Consider the following 14,244-nt stretch of genomic DNA (forward strand, 5'->3'; position numbering starts at 1 on the left):
AGTAATCCCTTTCCTTAGGTTACTTTTCAGGGCTGTTCTAAGATAAGGAAGTGGTGGCAGCAAACTACTGTTTCAGACTCTTTATGTTCTGAAAAGTTTCAGCGCACCCACCCCCCTCAGCCGGGTCTTGATGGAGTTGGAAGGCAGACTGGAGAGGTGGGAGACTGTTCAAGAATGCTACACAAGCCCCAATACCTCTCCAGCCCCATCCATCCATGTCCCCATCTCCCCTCCCCCGGGACTCACCAGATATCTCAGAGGTCCCTGGGAGGGAACGCTCAGAGGCTGTGAGGAGGGATGCAGGAGACAACCTGACCAGGTCAACTGTCCATCTTCCTCCTTCCATCCTCGCTAGGTTTACAGATTCAGTCTCTTTCATCCTTCCTGAGGAGTCAAGAAGCCACCACAAGCTGCAGGGTCCTGGGAGAGAGGAAGAAACAAAGGGAGCCTCAGAGGCCCTGCAGGGATTCTCCTGCCCTAGATATTCCCCTGCTCCTAGAGAAGCACAAATGGGGCAGCCCCTTCCCGACAGAAACCCCATTTGAAACATCTCCAGTGATTCCAACTTAAATCTGTTTGCACCTCACCCCACTTCGTAAGGCTGGCATGGTCTGCACACTAGTGACCTGAGAGTGGACCCCATTGAACTCAGTGGGGCTTATGGATAGAACTTGGTGCAAAAACCAGGCACCATCCTGTCCCCAAGCCCAGAGCATGGGCAGAAAATAGCCGAGTAGCTATTACATGTAGGTGCCCCCACGACTCAATGCAAGAGATGCCTTAGCAGTTGAGCTGGCTGGGCCCCAAACCTCTTTCTGCTCATCATTAGAGCTGCTGAGAGACCCTAGAAGGTTGGGAATAGGATCTGGCTCCTGCTGTTTCTTAGCCACCTCCTCATTTTCCTTAAGTCACACAAAATGGAGTGATTTTTGGTTGTGCTTTCTTTAGACAAGCTATCTTTTGAGCAGGGCCCGTGGCACTCGGGGAGAGACCAGAAATTTTCTAACCACTCCAGGTCATAGAATCAGAATCATAGAGTTGGAAGAGACCACAAGGGTCATCGAGTCCAACCCCCCTGCCAAGCAGGAAACACCATCAGAGTACTCCTGACATATGGTCATCAAGCCTCTGCTTAAAGACCTCCAAAGAAGGAGACTCCACCACACTCCTTGGCAGCAAATTCCACTTTTCAACACCAAGAAAATTCAACACCATCTTTTCCCTTAATTCCATATCATGTTTCCTTATACCATTTGTAGCAATTAAAGCTTTTCTAACTTTAGTCTGCAACAACTTCTGTGTCATTCACTTAGTGTTCTGCAGAATGCGGAGGCTAGACAGGTGACTGGGAGTGGCTGCTGGAACCATGTAAGACCGCTCCTAAAGGATCTACATGGGTTCCCAGTATGTTTCCAAGCAGAATTTAAAGTGTTGATGCTGACCTTTAAAGCCCTAAATGGCCTCGGCCCAGGATACCCGAAGAAGCATCTCCACCCCCATCCTTCAGCCTGGACCCTGAGGTCCAGCACCAAGGGCCTTCTGGCAGTTCCCTCAGTGCAAGAAGAGAAGTTACAGGGAAGCAGGCTGAGGGCCTTCTTGGTAGTGGCCCCCTCCCTGTGGAACACGCTCCCATTAGATGTCAAGGAGATGAGTAACTATGTAACCTTAAGTGTCTGGGAAAACCCAGTCAACTGGGTAGCAGGTAAATAGCAGGTAAATACTATTGTTATTATTATTATTCACACAAATTGCTGATGACATGGCAGCTTCACCCCAGTGCCTTGCCAGGGCAGGAGGGGCATGGTCTTCCTAAAAATGTTGAGCTGAGCAAGGCTGGATGCAGCTCCTGCTCCCAAGAGTGGCACATGCCAGTCTGTGCACTTGCTCTGCTGGGAGGGGGCAGATGTTTAACAAGGTTGGAAACCAGATCTCACCCGGCCCTAGGGACTCCTCCCAAGAATCCTGGGAGCCAGAATTGGTTCAGGACCCTGAGAGTTGCAAGGAGACAGCTTCAGCCCTGCTGCCCAAAGGCTGCAATTCCCAGGGTGGTCACCAATCCCCCCTTCTTGCCAGGGAACTCTGGGAATTGTAGTTGGGGAGATGGTGGGAGAGGGGGTCTCCCCTCCAGTCTCCACACTTGGGGGGGGGCTGTATCTCCCCACTCCACAGGGCTTCTCCTTCCACGGATTCCTTGGATGCTTCTCTGTGTTATGAAATGCGACCTTCCCCTCAATCTGAAGGGGGCTTATTTGCATCCCCTCTTTTTGTTGCCCCAAAGACTCCTCCCCAAAAAGGAAGGCAGCATCTTGATCCAAAGGAAAAACAGAGTTGCAGACCTGCTGGACACTCAGCCCCTGACTTGGGGGTCTCCCCCCCCCCATGCATGAGCTGAACGGGGGGCCCCTTTCCTCCTCCCTTGCAGCCCTGGGACCCCCTTCTCCCCGCTGCCCCCCAAGGGGGAAGAGAGAAGAGACTCACCAGATTCCAGGAGGGGCACCGAGGAAGTTTTTGCAAAGCCGAGAGAACAGAGCAGCCTCCTCTTTGCTGGCAGGAAGGGACTGGGCAGGGAGGGGCTTCTGCTGGGGAGGACCTTGCCCCCCCCCGCCCTCCCCTTCCTGTCCTCTCTAGGAATCCAGCTCTGCTCCTTTTAACCCTTGGCAAGCCGAGGGCGCCCAGACCGCCCCTCCCTCCCTCCCTCCCTCCCTCCCTCCCTCCCTCTCCCTGCCTGCTTCTGCGCTCTAGGGCTGCCCTCCCTCCTCCATCTGGGCCAAGGACTCTGCATCAAGGGCCCCCCCGCCCCGTCTTATGCAGACTGACGACAAGGGAGGTGGGGGTTTCTGCATTATGCAGTGTGCATCTGGATCCCTACTTTGAAATGACTAAAAACCTGAATGTTAAAGGGCCTCTCCTGGAAGCGCCTTCCCTGGGACCCTCCGGCAGGGGACATCCTGGAAGTCTCCCCTCCCCCCCTCCACACACACCCGTTTCTCTTTTCCTGGGGGGCCAAGAGATGCTCCCCTGCCCTGCACCCCCCGGGGCCCCTTTGCGGAAACTGAAGTGCGATGCCCACCAAAGGGAAGGTGAAGGTGAAGGACCCCTGGACCTTTGTCCGCAGACAGCTCCCCCCCCCTTTCTTCCCCACACCAAACATAACCACAGTTTTGAAAATCCTCCATACTCTGGGCATGTGCAGATTTCGCATCTTTCTGCAAACCAGAGGCAGAGAAGAAGTGGCCAAAGAACCACCTTGCAGAAAAGGGGCCTTGTGGGCTGAGGTGCAGGATCCCTGGGGATCCAGTACAGGAAGAACTGAACAGGGAAGAATGGCCCCCCATCATAGAGGGGGTGGCCCCCCCGCCTGACTCGCAGAAATAGACTCCCGGAGGAGCAAGCAAGGGAGGCGGATGGGCAGAGAGGACAAAGAGATGAAGATACAGTGATGGAGAAGGGAGGGGCCCCCCAAAAAGGGCCCTTACTGGGCCCCGGATCTATGCAATCTAGCTGCAAAGTGGGAACCCAACACCTGCAGGGCTTGCCTGGCAGGATGAAGCCCCTCCCCCCCGCAGGAGATTACCCTCCCCCCACGCACAGTAAAAGGTAAAAGTCCCCCTGGACGGTGATGTCCAGTTATAGGCGACTGTGGGGTTGGGGCGCTCATCTCCGCTGTCAGGCCGAGGGGGCTGGCGTTTGTCCCCAGACAGCTTTTCCGGGTAACGTGGCCCGCAGGACTAAACAGCTTCTGGTGCAACGGGGTACATTGGTGAAAACCAGAGTGCACAGAAATGCCACAACTACTTGCACTGGTAATGTTTTTGAACTGCTAGGTTGGCAGAAGCTGGGACAGGCCAACGGGAGCTCACCCCGTCGCAGGGATTCGAACCCCAACCTTCCTTGTCCTTCAGATGAGGGTCCCTATTGCCAAAGAGGGCCCTCAGGGTTGACTCCCCAGGGAGGGGGTGGAAAGAGGCCCAGGAGCCAACTCCTAGGGGCCAAGGTCCTGTTGTCCCCCACCCAAAGAAAGTTGATTGACATTAAAACAGGGTGGTGGTGGGAGTGTCTTCAAGAAACCCATAAACCAAAAAAAAGGACAAGAGGCCTTATTTAATAATTTAATGATTCAGCTTGGGAGGTATTAGCAGAAGCAAGAAGTAAAGCGAAAGCAAGAGGGGTAGCAGTCCTGGCAAATAGGAGAATAGATATTAAGATGACAGAAATGGTGTTAGACAAGGAAGGTAGATTTATGCTGCTTAAAGGTAAACTGGAAAATGAAGTGCTAACAATAGTGAACATTTATGCTCCAAATAAAGGTCAGAATAAATTCCTAAATAAAGGACTTTTAAAAATTTACCAGTTCTCGGAGGGCAAAATTATTATAGCAGGCGATTTGAATATGGATATCACAAAAATTAAAACAATTCATTCAGTAATTGGGGACTGCAAGAAGCACCTGGCATCCTAGGTTTAAAACCCAAAGCTACCCATATATCCAGCAGGCATAAACAGCATCCTGTATAGACTACTTTATTTTGGGAAAGGCGAGTAATGGGTTGGCAAAGGAATTACAATATGCCCAATATTAATTTCAGACCATGCCCCTCTAAGTATTGAGTTAGAATTAAGACTGAGTGAGGACAAGAGACCATGGAGATATAATAATGGCTAAAGTTCAAGACAGAGAGTATGTGGAAAATCAGATCAGGTAATTTTTTCAAGATAGTAAAGGATCAGTTACTCCAGAAATCCTCTGGGATGCAGCAAAATGTGTCTTTAGGGGCAACTGTATAATGAAAGAAAATACTCCCAACCTTTCGCAATAGGCAGAGGCGTTCGGCAGGGGTGTCCTCTTTCGCCGTTATAATGGCTGTAGAACAACTAGCGGAAAGGATAAGGAACTGTGGAGGGATAGAGGGCTATAGGATTGGGAAAGAGGAGATGAAAATCAATTTCTTTGCAGATGATATTATTGGAATCATAACAAATCCTAAGGAAGGGATAAAAGAAATAAAGATAATAATTTTGAGGAATATTCTGGATTAGGGGTAAATATAACAAAATCAGAAATAATGTATTTTAATGTAAATGTAGCTGGAAAAAACGTAATAAACAACATAACAGGAATGGGCCTGGAGACAATGGATATTTGGAAGTAAAAAATCAAGGATGCAAAAGAGATTTGTGTACAACCACAAATCAGAACCAGGGTGGGGCCTCCCAAACATTTACAATTATGACAAAGCTGTTCAATTTAAAAAATTACTAGAAATTGCAGTTGAAAACAAACAAAAGTGGATCAAATTTGAGGATGAGGCACACAATAGCACAGTAAGATTTGGAATTTTCACAAATAATGTAATCAAGGATTTGAAATCTGCAATAGGCCCCAAGAAACTGGCAATAGGTATATGGAGGAAATGGCAACTTTTCTGGTTAAAAGGATTTCTCTAATTGCACCCTTAGAAAGTATTTATGAGGTAACAGATGATCCCAAATAGTGGAAAATTCTAAACGCTAAGGGATATCATATAGTCAAAGGTATGTATAGAGGAGAATCCTTAAAGTCATTGCAGGAAGTAATACAGAATATAGGTAACCAATATTGGTTAAAAATTGGAGGACTATACAACAAAATTTCCAAAGTTCAAGAGACAGGAAATAGGAGTTTAGAAGAGCCAATAGAGGAACTATACCAACAAATGAAAACAAAACAAAACAAGGAATGACAGGTAAAATCTATAAGAGAATGATTACAAATAATGAAAAGACAACCCAACTTATTCAAAAGATGTGGAGTAAGGAAGAACAAGTTAGCGAAGCAACGGCTGAAAGGATAATGAAAGGAATAGATGAGATTAAAGTAAGCAAATTTAGAGAGCTGAAATTAAAATTATTTCTAAAATGGTGCATAACTCCAGCCCAGCTTACTAATATGGTAGCAGGATTGAATTCTAACTGCTGGCACTGTAAACAAGTCAAGGGATGGTTTTCCCATATGTACTGGGAATTCCCAGAGGTAAAGGAATTCTGGGGATAAATCCTAAAGGTTATTAATGAAATTTTTAAAATGAAGCTTTCAATAGATATTGATTTCATGACAATGGGTATACTTGGAAACATGGCAATAGAGAAAGGAGACCAGTTTACCTTCAAAGCTATGATAGTAGTGGGAAAGGCAACGATAGCTTTAGGTTGGAAAGAGAGAGGAAAATGGACAGTAGAGGCATGGAATAGTTATTTGTTTGAACTTATTCAGTCAGAGTCTCTATGTGGGACAAAAAGCTACAGTTAGAACTGGATATGGGACAACTGATTGGTTCAAAATTGGGAAAGGAGTACGACAAGGCTGTATATTGTCTCCCTACTTATTTGATTTATGCAGAATTCATCATACGAAAGGCTGGGCTGGATGAATCCCAAGCCGGAATTAAGATTGCAGGAAGAAATATCAACAACCTCAGATATGAGTACAGTGGTGCCCTGCAAGACGAATGCCTTGCAAGACGAAAAACTCGCTAGACGAAAGAGTTTTCCATTTTTGAGGTGCTTCACAAGACAAATTTCCCTATGGGCTTGCTTCGCAAGACGAAAACGTCTTGCGAGTTCTTTTCCTTTTTTTCCCTTTTTCTAAGCCGCTAAGCGCCGCTAATAGCGCTAATCCGCTAATAGCCGTGCTTCGCAAGACGAAAAAACCACAAGACAAAGAGACTCGCTGAACGAATTAATTTCGTCTTGCGAGGCACCACTGTATGAACACAACCTTGATGGCAAAAAGTGAGGAGGAATTAAAGAACCTTTTAATGAGGGTGAAAGAGGAGAGCGCAAAATATGGTCTGAAGCTCAACATCAAAAAAACGAAGATCATGGCCACTGGGCCCATCACCTCCTGGCAAATAGAAGGGGAAGAAATGGAGGCAGTGAGAGATTTTACTTTCTTGGGCTCCATGATCACTGCAGATGGTGACAGCAGCCATGAAATTAAAAGACGCCTGCTTCTTGGGAGGAAAGCAATGACAAACGTAGACAGCATCTTAAAAAGCAGAGACATCACCTTGCCAACAAAGGTTCATATAGTTAAAGCTATGGTTTTCCCAGTAGTGATGTATGGAAGTGAGAGCTGGACCATCAAGAAGGCTGATCGCCGAAGAATGGATGCTTTTGAATTATGGTGCTGGAGGAGACTCTTGAGAGTCCCATGGACTGCAAGAAGATCAAACCTCTCCATTCTGAAGGAAATCGGCCCTGAGTGCTCACTGGAAGGACAGATCCTGAAGCTGAGGTTCCAAGACTTTGGCCACCTCATGAGAAGAAAAGACTCCCTGGAAAAGACCCTGATGTTGGGAAAGATGGAGGGCACAAAGAGAAGGGGAGAAAGATGACGAGATGGTTGGATAGTGTTCTCGAAGCTACCCTCTTTGGCGGTGGGGACCCTCATCTGAAGGACAAGGGAGGTCGGGGTTCGAATCCCTGTGACGGGGTGAGCTCCTGTTGCTCTGTCCAAGCTTCTGCCAACCTAGCAGTTCAAAAACATCCTAGTAGAGTGGTATCTCGGATTACAGACACTTCAGGTTACAGACTCCACTAACCGAGAAATAGTACCTTGGGGTAAGAACTTTACTTCAGGATGAGAACAGAAATTGTGTGGCGGTGACAACAGGTGGCCCCATTAGCTAAAGTGGTGCCTTGGGTTAAGAACTGTTTCAGGTTAAGAACGGACCTCCAGAATGAATTAAGTTTTTAACCCGAGGTACCACTGCACCTCCTATAGTTAAAGCTATGGTTTTCCCAGTAGTGATGTATAGAAGTGAGAGGTGGGCCATCAAGAAGGCTGATCGCTGAAGAATTGATGCTTTTGAATTATGGTGCTGCAAGAAGATCAAACCTATCTAGTGAGTGCTCAACTGGAAGGACAGATTGTGAAGCTGCAGCTCCAATACTTTGGCCACCTCATGAGAAGAGAAGACACCCTGGAAAAGACCCGGATGTTGGGAAAGATGGAGGGCACAAGGAGAAGGGGACGACAGAGGACGAGATGGTTGGACAGTGTTCTCGAAGCTACAAACATGAGTCTGACCAAACTGTGGGAGGCAGTGGAAGACAGGAGTGCCTGGTGTGCTCTGGTTCATGGGGTCACGAAGAGTCCGACACAACTAAATGTTGTTTAAACAACAACAATTCAGTCAGACATTGTTGCAGTCATGTCACAGGAAACAACTACTGGAACAAAAGACATTTGGTGGAAACTAAAGACGCTATGCTGAGGATAGCTATGCTGAGGAACCCTTCCAATGGAAAGGAAAAAAAATGTACAGGAAATGTAAAATTTGGAAGGAGATAATATAATATATGTATGTAAAAAATCCTGAACTCGAGTAAAATAAAATAAAAATTTAAAAAAGAAAGTAATGCGAAACAGATTAATCCGTTTCAGACTTTTAAAAACAACTCCTAAAACAGCAATTTAACATGAATTTTACTATCTAACGAGACCATTGATCCATAAAATGAAAGCAATAATCAATGTACTGTACTAGAAAAATAAAGAAAACAGTACTGTACATTAAAAGTAAAATTAATTTTTGTCCTTACCAGCACTGATGATAGACATTTTTTGGATGGGGGTCTTTTATACATTGTCACAGTCACACAATCAATCAAAAACAAAGAACAAGTCACAGTCACAAAAAGCCAAATAAAAACGCAATTTTTTGTGGCAAAAATAAAAGCACCAAATATAAGCTCCAAGTATCACCTCAGAACACTACAATTGGAAATGGAAGGCTTTGATTACAATGGGGGGATGCAAATTAGCAGCAGAACAGTGAAAACAGAAGGAAGAAGGCTTTGATTACAATGCAGGGGGACACAAATTAGCAGCGCAACAGTGAAAACAGAAGCTCAGGAGCACATCCGGCTTCCGAAGCAAAGTTCGCAAACTGAAACACTGACTTCCAGGTTTGCAGCATTCGAGTTCAAAGTTGTTCAGGAACTAAGCTGTTTGAAAACCACTGTATATAGATATGGTTGCCATATTTTCAGAATTGCAAGTAGCGTCTGGGAGGAAATTGCTGAAATGTCCGGGAAAATCTGGACCTATGGCAGCCCATGTCGCAAGTGTAGATTTCGGCAAACTTCACTTAAAATAGATTCCCAGTTCCTTCAAGCCCTCCTCATAAGGCTTGGTTTCAGACCCTGGATCATCTTGATTGACTCCTCTGCATCATCTTCATGAAGTTTTCCCTTAGCGTGTAGCAAGCTGTAAACCTTAAATTTACTTTCCACAGTTGTTCCCATAAAGCAAAGTCAATGTTGTGTCCTACATCTCTGGCCCAGATTGTCACTGATGATTTCATCATTGCATTCTTTGTGTCCCACTCAAATAATATGTTATACATTTTAGATACTATTTTAACCCTGGAGCCTAATAAATCCCTTTCAAACTGTGAGTTTTGTTCTGCAAATCCATTTTTTAAAATCTAACTTAAATGTTGCATTCAACTGATGGTAACTTGACCAGTCACCCTCCCACCTAGATGAAGAAGTTCCCTTTATAGGGACCCCACATACAATTAAGCAATACCACACGGCCCTAAACCTAAACTCCCAATACATCAACCTTAGCGGGTAAACTATTGGTCTGCTGTGTCAAAGTTTTACTGGACGGTTGGATAATATTGGCGAGAGCACCTGTAATCTCACAGTCACCACTTCCCCAGAATAAGAATCACTTCCGTCCAAACCAGTAAGTATGTCTGTAATTATAACAATCTGACCAATGCCTAGATGACTTAAGCCCTATATCAGACTCCTCTCCATGGGTTCCCCCCTGAATATAGAGCATGGTCCAATCCCCTGGACATTCTCAGACTTACAGAAGTCCTTCTCAAGGTCATGAATGAATCTGAAGAGGTGATTCAAGCAACACAAAATGAGATTCCTCCTAAAGATCAGGAAGAACCTTCTGATAGCAAGAGCCAGCAGTGAAAAGGAACTCCCTCAGAAGGGAGTGGACTCTCCTTCATTGGTGGTATTTAAGAAGAAGTTGGAAGGGCCATCTGTCATGGATGCTTGAAATGAGGTTGTTTCTGCATTGGCAGGGGTTGGACTAGATTCCTAATCTACCATTCTATTATTCACCATGCGGTGAGTTCTTGAATTGACTTTTACGAGTGATATTTTATCCACATTTCATGCGCTGATATGCTTTCAACCCTGTATGAATTACTGAGACAATCCGTGATGGGTGCGGTCAAGTGGGCGAAGTTCTTGATGAACTTCCGGTAGAAGTTGCTGAACCCGAGGAACCTCTGCACATCCTTCCGTGTTTTGGGGGTCTTCCATTCCAGCACCGCCTGCACCTTGCTGGGGTCCATGGCTAAGCCCCTGTCCGACAACTTGTATCCCAGAAATTCCACTTCTCTGGCGTGAAATTGGCACTTCTCCAGCTTGACCCACTACTGATGCTTCTGCAGCCTCTTCAGCACTTCCCTGACGTCCTGGACATGCTGTTTCTCATTGTCCGAATAGATCAGGACATTGTCCAGAAATGCTACGCAGTTTTTGTACAGCAGGGGTCCCAGCACATGGTGCATGAAGCTTTGAAAACAGGCTGAGCCTGACTGTAATCCAAATGGCATGACCAGGTACTCAAAGGCCCCTAGGGGGGTAAACATGGTGGTTTTCCATTCGTCCCCCTCCCTCATCCTAATCAAATTGTATGCTCCCCTGAGGTCCAGCTTGGTAAAGATCTTCCCCTTCCTTACCCAAGTTAGAATGTCATCAATTCTGGGAATTGGGAAGGTCACGGGTTCCGATACGAGGTTCAATTTTCTATAGTCCACGACCAGCCTGGGCTGATCCATGTTTTTTTGTCCACAAAGAACACAGGGCTGCCCCCCACTGCCTTAGATTCCCTTATGAAACCCCTTTTTAGGTTCTTGTCAATAAAGTTCCGCAACTCCTGCATCTCCCTGTCCGACATGGCATACAGCTTACCCACTGGCAGCTGCGCCCCAGGGAGTAGGTTGATTTGGCAGTCAAAGGGCCTATGTGGTGGCAGCCTGTCCGCCTCCCTTTCGCTGAAGACCTCCTGTAAGTCAGCGTACTGTGGCGGCACCTCTCCTCTTGGCTTCATGTCGTTTCTGCCACTCTGGCCAACCTCAACCTGGGCTTTCTCCCCCTAGACAGTGTTCCAAACAGTGAGCTGACCCAAAGGTGACTGTCAGTTGATGCCAAGCCACCACTGGATCGTGTAGCACTAGCCAGCTCATGCCTAATATTATCGGGGGTCCCGCCAGTGTGGCCACATGAAAGGCAATGGTTTCTGTGTGTCTGGAAACCCTCATTCTCATTGGTGGGGTTTGATGTGTCACCTCCCCTCCCAGCAGCTCCCTGCCATCTATCGTGGTGACCTGGAGAGGAAAATCAAGTGGCAGCAGGTGGAGTTGGTGCTCTAGTGCGAACTCCTTGCTAAAAAAATTACAGCAGCTGCCTGAATCCAGCATTGCCTTCACCTTGACTGGGTGTCCATTTGGGAGTTATAGCACCACCTCTATCGCTATTGACGCCTTGGGTGGGTCTGGTTGGGGCACTTCCATTAGTTGCTCGCCTGGCTGCTGTGCCCCCCTGTGGGCAGCCAAGCGTTGGCGTTTCCCTGCACCTTGTCCTCCGCCCCCTCCTCCTCGCTACCAGCGGCTCCCACCATCCCTTGCCAAGCCTTTCTTTGTGGACAGGCCCTGGCAAAGTGTCCTGGCCGTTGGCAGAGGAAACACTTCTTGGTGCTTTTGCCAGCCTTTCCCTCCCTTTTGCACCCTTGGTTGGCGCTTGAAACCTCTTGCGCGCGCTCCATCGATTTCCATTGGCTCAACGGACCCGGAAGGCTGCTTTGGCATCTCAGGAATGCGGTAGTCAGGGCAACGCTCTCCTCTCTCTTCCCACCTTTCCAAAGCGCGCGTTTCCTGCCGAGCTCCTATCGCAAGCGCCGCTTTGGTCAATTCGTCCATAGATTGCGGGCGGGGCGCACGGGAGAGCTCGTCCTTCACGGTTGGGTACAACCCCTCCTCAAACAGTATCCGTATAGGCGGGTCAACTAGGTCCCATTCGAGCCGGTGTATTAGCATCGCAAAACGGGACCAATAGTCTCTAACGGATAGGTCCCCCTGCTTGTACCTCATCAGCTCCTGCTGGGTTACACTCTGCCCAATTTGGCTTGAATACATCGCGTCCATAGCCTGGAGGAACTTCCGAACGTCCCTCATGGCAGCATTCTGCGTGGCCATTAGGGGCCTGACCCATTCACGCGCCCCATCCTGAAGGTGCCCCACGATATATGCCACCCTCTCAGCATCGTCAGCAAAGTCATCGTGCTGCAGTTCCAAAGCGTACTCTATTTCCGTTCGGAACGCGTTATAGACCTGGGGCTTCCCCCCAAACTTGTGTACCAGTCTCGGCACTTTCTTTGCCACTGGGGTGGGTCTAACCTGCGCATCCTGAGTTCGCCTTTCATCCAGCAGAGCTGTTCCAGGTCCCGGTTCCTCTTCACCAGGTCCTGCACACTCACAGCTTGCTCCGCTGCACCGGCACCTCCAGTCTGCTCATGGTTCCTTGCCTGTGCACAAGTAACTTCAGCCACTGACGGATTGCTGTAATGGTTGTAAGGGGTTACTTGTGCGTAAGTTGCCTTCAATTTTGGTTAGATTGCCTGGCTCACCATGCCTTGGCTGACAGCCCACACTCCATGGCCGGTTAGTCGCTTGCAGAATCCGTCAGTGGGCGTTTCTTGAACCTCTTCCAGCATAAGAGCTGTTTGACGCCAAGTCTCCTCCTACTTTCCCTGCGCGGAACTCGTCTGCGCAAGTAAGGGGAAGGCAGAGGCATGTCAGCGCTCTCCCCACTAGTCTCTGGTGAAGGGTCTTGGAGACCTGTCTCCAAATCCTCCATCTCCTTCTCTTCTCTACTGGTGTTACGCTGAATTCCTTCCCCCCTGCTGGTCCTTTCTCCAGCATCGCTTTGGAGCCCTGCCTCCACCTCTCGCTCTGATGTCAGTTCCCTGACATTGATGTTATGATCTAACAGGGAATTAGAAGGTCCATGATCCCTCAATTCTCCTCCTTGACTTCCTTACAAAAAGCTCTCTTGTCAGGATCCAGCAACGTTCGTGTCTCCTCTGAAACAAGCAGGAACATCTTCACCTGCACACTCCCCATCAGCTGTTGCCTCAGTCTAAATTTGGTCTAAATTTAAACTTTAGTTTTTCTAAATATCTTTCTTCACTTTGAATCTCCTCTCATTTTCATGAGGAGACCAACTCTGTACAGTTTAATTGGTAACAGAAGATGGAAAATGACTATTACTCACACTTAATCTAAGCACGACAGTCACAAGAGCTTCTGACTAGGAATTCGGCTATGCGATGTTGAATGTTCTCTATTCTCCGCTGTTTACCCTTTTTTGTTTCAATTTATACCAATTCATGAACCCAGAACTCATACACTGATCACCAACGAGGAACGACATGTTATTCCTGCAAATTTATTTAGTCTACATATTTGTATCATATATTAGTCTTATATGATCCTTGTTTTTAAAAGAAAATGAAAAGTTATTGCTAAAAGAAAAGAAAAAGGCAAAACACAGAGGCCCCATCGGCAATCAGTCCTGAAATTAGGATCAGGTAATTTAAAAAATCATGACTTCTAGTGCTGTGCAATGGATCAGTGAGTTCTCTGACATTAGTAGGGCATTCAGAGCCCAGTACTGGCGCCAATGCATCACGGTGGCCGGGGAGCTGTGACGTATTCCTGGCTCAAATTGCCTGCAGATGTCAAAGGCGCTGGAAGGCAGGTGGAGGAACCCAAAAAGGTGCTCACCTTCTCAAACTCCATCCGCCTGCCTGCCTCATCCCACCCCCAAAATGAGCTTTCTTTAGAGAAGCTCTCTTTGGAGCAGGGCCCGTGGCACTCGGGGAGAGACCAGAAATTTTGTAACCACTCCAGGTCAACACCATCTTTTCCCTTAATTCCTTTAAAAAAAAAAAATACATGTTTTTATTAGGAATTCCAACATAACAATTTTAACAAAAATACATCATCCACATTATTCCCCCCCCATTTCCCCCTAAAAAAGAAAAAAATCCCTCCCCACCCCCAAGACTTCCCCCAGCTCCTCTCTCTGGTTTCGCAACACATAATTTTATCTGCATGTTATAAAATTGTAAAAATCCTCAATTTATCTCTATATATTACCAATAAA

General features: G+C 47.1%; 1 protein-coding gene and 1 long non-coding RNA gene across 2 annotated transcripts in view; one reads left to right on the forward strand and one right to left on the reverse strand.

The window, feature by feature from the left end:
• Positions 1-14,244, forward strand: part of LOC309337390 — an 80,907-nt gene that overhangs the window by 54,510 nt on the left and 12,153 nt on the right. The window lies entirely within an intron of this gene.
• Positions 1-14,244, reverse strand: part of LOC309336658 (uncharacterized protein) — a 30,546-nt gene that overhangs the window by 12,552 nt on the left and 3,750 nt on the right. The window contains exon 3 of the mRNA XM_081852783.1: positions 247-420. Within this exon, the coding sequence (XP_081708909.1) occupies positions 247-420 (174 nt within the window). The remainder of the gene's footprint in view (positions 1-246; positions 421-14,244) is intronic.

The sequence above is a fragment of the Podarcis erhardii genome, assembly GCF_964252035.2.
Source record: "Podarcis erhardii genome assembly, chromosome: 2".
NCBI lineage: Eukaryota > Metazoa > Chordata > Lepidosauria > Squamata > Lacertidae > Podarcis > Podarcis erhardii.